The 8143-nt window shown below is 37.1% G+C and overlaps 1 protein-coding gene across 1 annotated transcript; it reads right to left on the bottom strand.

The window, feature by feature from the left end:
• Positions 1-449: 449 nt before the first annotated feature.
• Positions 450-1337, bottom strand: LOC109192670. Its single transcript, XM_019343365.1, has 2 exons — positions 1218-1337; positions 450-740 (listed from the first exon to the last, which is right to left on the bottom strand). The coding sequence occupies exons 1-2, from the start codon at positions 1335-1337 to the stop codon at positions 450-452; spliced, it is 411 nt and encodes a 136-aa protein (XP_019198910.1).
• Positions 1338-8143: the final 6806 nt, after the last annotated feature.

Here is an 8143-nt window from a genome sequence, read left to right as displayed (position 1 = left end):
TTATTTAAATAATAAATATTTTAAAAAATATTTTTAATTAAAGGTAACATGTTAGCGACCTAGAAAACTTACAAAATAGACAACTTGTAAGAAAGTTGTTAGTTTAGGGATTTAATTGTAATTTTTTAGATTCGGTGGCCTAATTACATTATTATGTGCACTTCGATTACCTATTTGACCCTTATTCTAATATTATTTAATTTCGAGAATTCAAAATGATCATAGCAAACAAATACGAGATGGAATGCTTGAGCTAGGTAATGGTGTATTTTTGTTCTTCTTTTATTCTTGTAGGCAGAATATTATCATGCCATATAGCTAGTATACTCATGTAGGTATATAGCAACCTGAACCTAGTTTTATATCATGTTTATCTAACAATCAAGAAATTTGAAAAAGAAAATACTCCATCCTAACATATATAGTTAGATACTGTTGATTAAATATTTCTAATGGCGATCCCTCAAATCATAGCGGCCGCCACGTTTCCTCAGATCATCATCGTACTCATCGTCTTCTCTCATGGAATCCTTAACATTCTTTGTCGTCTCCTTGGCCGCATCCCATGCATCGTCCATTGTCTGCTTCGCCTTCTCTCCCAACTCCATCCCCGTTTCCATCGCTCTCGCCGCTCCTTCTCTCATACTATCAGCCACCGACGACCTCCTCTCCTCCCTCTCCCCGCGCGCATCATCCATGTCCGCCGCCTTCCCTTTCGCCCTCCCCGGCGTCTCAATAATCTATTGCATACAAGATAATAGTAAGTAATAAACAGCTATATATTCTCTATAAATCAAATATTGTTGGGACTGAGGTCGATAAGGGCATGTGACTAGGGGACGATTGAGTAGAGACTGGTAAAAAGTTAAAGTCAAGTATTTTAACATTTGAAAATGTTTGACCGTATAAGAAAATAAAATTTTTTTAGTGTAAAATCTTAACAAATTAAATATAAATTCCCATCCTGAGGCAAATTATATTAATTTAATAACCGTAAAATTATAAGTTCAATTCTCAGTAATTGATGTAACGCCTTTCTTGAGACTCGAACTCACATCCTTCCAAAGAAAAGTACAATCCAGATACTATTAAATCACATGGTCTTAGTAGAATGGATGTAATTTAATTTATATCATAATCACAAACCTACACACCTTCAATACTGATTGTAAATTTCTCCCTTTCATAAAAAAAAATAATAATAAAAGAATTCATACCTTAATATCATCTTTGTTGACTGTGGAGGAGAAGGTAGCAGCAAGAGATCTGATGTTGGGAGGAGTGTTGTGGAAGGAAGAAAGGCATGCAGAGAACACTGTCTTTCTTATTGCCAACATTTTTTTTTCTAACGATATGATGTGCTTTTCGATAATTCCTAATAACAAAAAGTTAGTGTGACAGCCGCCGGGATTTATAATTCCGTTGCGTTGTCGGCGGGGGAACGGTGCCGGTGACCGGGATGTGTTGCGCTGATGACACGTGGAGGCAACACCATGCTTAAATTGCCACGTTGCTATACCATGCATGCATACTCATTAGCTTTGTCAATATTGCCCCTTTTAAATTTATAAAACACGAAATTATTATAAATTTAATTGTTTTTTTTTTTTTTTCATTCTTTCCAAAGGTTGATTCCCTCCACATACCCGGACTCGACAGAGCATCTAGAAGGATGTAAATCATGGTAACTCAGTTAAATCACATTGATGGCATAGATTTAATTAACCCGGGATAGCCCGAATCAATAAACCCGATAAATAAAGATAGTGTAAATTGATAAGGAAAATAGGAAAAAGAGGACAAACTTGTGTTGTAGGGTCGCAGCGAACAAATATTTTATTGATAATAACGTATCGAGCTATTACAATGGTGTAATGCTATTACAAGGTGATAGATTTAAGACAACAGTTCTGAAAAGACCAGAAATGTCCTAAAGGGACAAAATGGACTCCTTTTATACCCAAGGGAGACCCGTAACCGCCCCCTCTGACGAGACCCAAAGACAACAAGCAAATGATCCCATCAAAGTTTCTAGTAGCCCGACAACAAGATCCAAGTCAAAAAAGATTCAAGAGGCTTTTAACACTTTTGTGCAAGCAAATTGGAGTACAACCGCTATTTATGAAGAAGGAGATCAATTTGGAGAAACAATTCCATTCAATTGCCTTCACATCAAGACTTTTGAAGAGAGCTACTAGCTTAAGGAGTGTGCTTCACCTACTAGCTTGATGAATCACCTACTTGCTTAGTGATTCACCTACTTGTTTGTGCAACTTCATCACTACCTAGCTGCTCACTCACCTCCTTGCTTGTCATCAACCAAGTTGCTCAAGCAACCACCTCAAGCAAGTAGCTTACTCAAGGGGACAAAGCATTAAATGCTCATGACAAACCCATGTGAAAGATTGCAAGTTGTGGAAGAAAAATCAGCCTACTACAAATCTGATTTCATGCGTAAAGAGGGGGGAGAGGAGGTTTATTTTTGCAACTTGTAATTTTTAATTATTTACTTCATAGCTAAGGAATGTAACCTAGAATATTTTATATATTTGTAATGCCTGATTTTTCCCTATAAAAACCCCATCACCCAATGGTTCAAATCATCTTGTAATATTTGGAATGAAATGAGAATTTCTCTCTTTTTCTTTGCATGAGAATTGCATTGAGTGTTTAGGTTGTTTGTGAGATGCATTCAATCTAAGTAAGCTAGTGAGAAGCTAGTTTACAAGTCGAGAAGGCATATCCTACTATCTTGTTCTTCATATTCATACACATACCCGAAAAATTTCAAAAAGAATAGAACTACTACTTATATTACATAGTTAAGTTTGTTCTTATTTCTTATCTCAAGTGCTATATTCCTAAGTCTAGTTCTTAGCCTTGTTTAATCATCCGAGGGTTGAGAAGATCATTGGAAGTTTGGCGAGGCAATTGTAGAGTTCGGGATCTCAAAATCCAAGAGTCTACAAGGTAAGATCCTTTATAGGACACGATAGGTTCTGGAGTGATTCCTTGGGTGTGCACTTGTTGTGAGAAGCAACCCGTGTACGCGTCAGTTTGGTATCAGAGCCAAGTTCCTTTTGTATCATTCTATCATTTCTATCTTTAATTTCATATTTACCATTGTTTATATTCCTTTTCCCTTATTCTTGTTTAGCCTTAATTCTATCCTTACTATCTTTACTCTTGTTCTATTTCCCTTTCCCTTGTTCCTTGCATTTCTTTTTGTTTGTTGTTTTCCTATAAGGAGTCTTGTTTCGGTTACACCATTGGTTTTGTTAAGAGTATTGATTGGATTACCGTCGACTCTTAAAAAAATTCTGATTTTGGTTAAACCATCAGCTCCTATTTATAGCCTTTGATTTGGTGACCTTATAAAAAGTAGATACCATCAGGCATATTATATGTATTATTTATAGCCTTTGATTTGGTGACCTTATAAAAAGTAGATACCATCAGGCATATTATATGTATTATTTATAGCCTTTGATTTGGTGACCTTATAAAAGGTAGATACCATCAGGCATATTATATGTATTACTTATAGCCTTTGATTTGGTGACCATATAAAAGGTAGATACCATCAGGCTTCTTTTATCTTCTACTATTGTGTTTTTACTTTACCACTATTTTGCCTTATTTAAAGGGTGATTAAAAAAAAACAAAAAAAAAAAGAAGAAAAAAAATATATATTCAAAAAAAAAACGAAAAGTAAAGAAAAAAAAAAAAGAGATAAGGTTAGTTTGATATTTAGTTTAAATTGCATTACTTGAAATTTTTTTATGCATTGTTTCTTTCTATTATCTTTCTTCTAATTTACAAAAAGCCACCTGTGTCAGTTTCAAACACACTCTGTGTCAGTTTCTACATCACTCCATAGATATTATTTCCCACCTTTCGTGTTTACTAGACTCAAACTCTACAAGTGTTGGGTTTGTTGTTTGTGGTGGATACAACCCTTGTGAGTTTTAAGCTTTGTTAAGGACCAAGACAACAAGAATTAGCACTTTTGGAAAAAGGCTAGTGAGGTTGCCAACCAGTGCCACACGAGACGAGAGACATAAAATTTTGAGAGGGTGTGGATATTCCTTTTATTTACTAACATCTTATTTTTAGAATTAAAGGTATGGCTAGTACTAGTGAACAAAGCAATATTTGTGCCCAAATAGAAGCAATGATGAACATGATGAAAGACCTTAGTGCTAGGCTGCAAAACATTGAAAATGAAAATCAAAGGGTGAGAGTTGAAAATGAGGGAGTACAAAATCATGAGGGAAGAAACCAAGAAGAAAGGAGGGGTAGGGAAGTAGCTAGACATAATAGTTTACCCCGCATGCTCCCTAGAAGATATGTGGAAGAAAGGGTAGATAATAATCTTAGCTCATTAAAAATGGAAATGCCTACTTTTATTGGAGATGATGAACCTAAAGTTTTCTTAAATTGGGTAGATGAAGTGGATGATATTTTTGGACTACATAACTTTGGGGAGGAAAAGAAGTTTAAGACAGCCATAGCATCCCTAAAAGATTTTGCAAAATTGTGGTGGAAACAACTTAGTCGTAGGCGCCTAGAAGACCATGATGACCCTATAGAGACATGGGGAGAGCTTAAGAGGGAGATGAGGAGGAAGTTTGTGCCTAGTAATTTCTATCGTGATATGCGTAGGAAATTACAAGAACTCAAACAAGGCAACAAGCTTGTTCGTGAGTTCTACAAAGAGATGGAGGGATTAAAGGCACGAGCAAACATCTAAGAAGATGACGAGACCAGCATAGCTCGTATTCTTGAAGGGCTCAACCGTGATATTCGAAGAGAACTCCGCAACCAAGAATTTGATGATGTAGACAAGTTGGTTCGAGTTGCTTCGAAAGTTGAAGAGGAACTAAGATCCGTACGGGGAAGCAAAACATCTATGTCTTCTCGATGGGATCAACCAAGGAGAGCCACAAACAACTCTTATCAACCGAGGACACAAAAGGAGTACTCTCGACCATCCCACACTCGAGAGGAAAAGAAAAATGACCAAAAAGATAAGGGGAAGTTCCAAGAAAGCTCAAAAGAAAAGGTTAGCAGTGTGACATGTTATAGGTGTCAAGGTCGAGGACATTATGCGCGAGAATGCCCCAACACCAAAAAAATTCTCACCACTGGCAAAGATGAGCGAGAATACATATCTACAAGTGAATCTGAAGATGAAGAGTTGGAGCCAATAGAAGAAAGACAAAAAGTTGAACACTCTGAAGAAGAAGTGCAAGAAGATGATACTCTACATTTCAACTGTGTAGTCCACAAAGCCTTGAGCACTCTTGTTGTCCTAGATCAAGAAGAACAACGAGAGAACATCTTCTATGGCAAATGCAAGATTCCTGGTGCTACATGTAGTTTCATCATTGATGGAGGGAGTTGTACCAATGTGATCAGCGAGGATGTGGTGAATGCAATGAGAATACCAACAATCCAACATCCTCAACCATATAAGCTACAATGGCTTAATGATGATGGTGAACTCAATGTAGACAAGCAAGCCCTCATTTCTATTTCCATTGGGAAATACCAAGATGAAGTGTTGTGTGATATAATCCCAATGCATGCTTGTCACATCTTATTGGGTCGACCATGGAAATATGATCGAGATACCTTACACCATGGTAAGACAAACAAGTATACATTCATAAGGGAGGTAAGAAGTACACTTTGACGCCACTAGCACCAAAGGAAGTGTACAACATCCAAGTGCAATCCAAAAAGTTGAGAGAAGAACTTGCCCAGAAGGCAAAAGAGGTCATGTCCATGAAGGAAAACACTAGTGGAAAACAAAAGGCCTTAGCTCAAGAGAAAAAGGAAAGGAAAGAAGGGATGAAAAAGGACACTACACAATCATCTCATAACTTGCTCATGACAAAAGGAGAAGTGGAGAAAGCCTTAAGAGGGGGAGAGGGAGTTTTCTTGCTTTACCCTATTGAGTTTTGTCTAAATGTTATTAAAAGTGAAACTATCCCTTCTGATGTTTCTATCCTGCTTTCTGAATTTGCAGATGTCTTTCCTGAAGAATTACCAAAGGGGTTACCTCCAATTCGTGGGATTGAGCATCAAATTGATCTCATACCTGGAGCAAGTTTGCCTAATAGACCAGCCTATCGCACCAATCCCGATGAGGCTAAGGAGATTCAACGTCAAGTTGATGAGTTATTGCAAGCTGGATTCATCCAAGAAAGCCTAAGCCCATGTGCTGTGCCCGTACTACTTGTACCAAAGAAAGATGACACGTGGCGAATGTGTGTTGATTGTCGCGCAATCAATAACATCACAGTGAAGTATCGCTATCCTATTCCTAGGTTAGATGATATGCTTGATGAATTGCATGGAACTAAAATTTTCCGTAAAATAGATCTAAGAAGAGGTTACCATCAAATCAGAATGCAAAAGGGTGATGAATGGAAAACTGCCTTCAAGACAAAAAATGGTCTATATGAATGGTTAGTTATGCCATTTGGGTTAACAAATGCCCCTAGCACATTCATGAGATTGATGAATCATGTTCTTAGAAATTTTATTGGGAAATTTGTTGTTGTATATTTTGATGATATTCTCATTTACAGTAGAGACCCTCAAGAGCATATAATACACCTTAAAGAAGTCTTTCTTGTTTTGAGAAGAGAAAAATTATATGCTAACCTTGAGAAATGTTATTTTGGTGTGGAAAGTGTTGTTTTTCTTGGTTTTATAGTAAGTTCTAAAGGCATTGAAGTGGATGAGACCAAGATACAAGCAATTCGAGATTGGCCAACACCAAAAACAGCCCGAAGTCCGTAGTTTCCATGGCCTTGCCAGTTTCTACCGGAGATTTGTTAAGGACTTTAGTTCAATTGCAGCCCCATTGAATGAACTTGTAAAAAAGGATGTTAAATTTGAATGGGGTCCTAAACAAGAACAAGCCTTTCAAAGCCTTAAGGAAAAATTGTGTTCTGCTCAGGTACTTGCATTACCTAACTTTGATAAAACTTTTGAAATTGAGTGTGATACATCTGGGATAGGTATTGGAGCCGTTCTTATGCAAGAAGGGCGCCCTATTGCCTACTTTAGTGAGAAATTAGGTGGTCCTACACTTAATTACTCTACTTATGACAAGGAGTTATATGCACTTGTAAGAACTCTTGAAACTTGGGAGCATTATCTCTGGTTTAAAGAGTTTGTCATACACTCCGACCATGAGGCACTCAAACACCTTAGGGGGCAAGGTAAGTTAAACAAGCGACATGCAAAATCGCTTGAGTTTATTGAAGCATTCCCCTATGTTATCAAGTATAAGAAAGGTAAGGAAAACCAAGTGGCTGATGCTCTATCTCGAATGTATGTTTTACTTTCATCATTACAAGCCAAATTACTTGATTTTGAATTTCTCAAAGGATTGTATAGTAATGATGTTGATTTTGCAGAAAAATACACAGCATGCTCTACAACTCCAATTGGCAAATACTATCTACTTGATAGATATTTGTTCAAAGAAAACAGATTGTGTGTGCCAAATTGTTCTTTAAGGGAAATGTTCATTAAGGAAGCACATAGTGGTGGATTAATGGGTCACTTTGGTGTGACTAAAACTTATGTAATCCTAAATGAACACTTCTTTTGGCCCAAGCTGAGAAGGGATGTGGAAATGTTTGTTAGCAAATGTGTTACTTGCAAACAAGCTAAATCAGGATCTCTGTCACAAGGATTATACACACCATTACCTGTTCCGAAGGAACCATGGACTGATTTATCTATGGATTTTATAGTAGGGTTACCTAGAAGCAGAAGGGGCCATGACTCAATCTATGTTGTTGTTGATCGATTTAGTAAAATGGCTCATTTTATTGGTTGTCACAAGACTAACGATGCCTCTCATATTGCAGATTTATTCTTCAAGGAGGTAGTGCGTTTACATGGGATTCCACGTACCATCGTATCTGATCGCGATTCCAAGTTTCTAAGCCATTTTTGGCGAATTCTTTGGGGAAAGCTTGGTACAAAACTTCTGTACTCTACTGCTTGTCATCCACAGACAGATGGCCAAACCGAAGTTGTGAATAGAACTCTAACACAACTTCTAAGGGTAGTCATTAAAAAGAACCTCAAGTCATGGGAAGAAAGCTTACCATAT

This window comes from Ipomoea nil, unplaced genomic scaffold (genome assembly GCF_001879475.1).
Source record: "Ipomoea nil cultivar Tokyo-kokei standard unplaced genomic scaffold, Asagao_1.1 scaffold1830, whole genome shotgun sequence".
NCBI classification, from domain to species: Eukaryota; Viridiplantae; Streptophyta; class Magnoliopsida; order Solanales; family Convolvulaceae; genus Ipomoea; species Ipomoea nil.
This window is presented reverse-complemented; position numbering and strand designations above follow the sequence as displayed.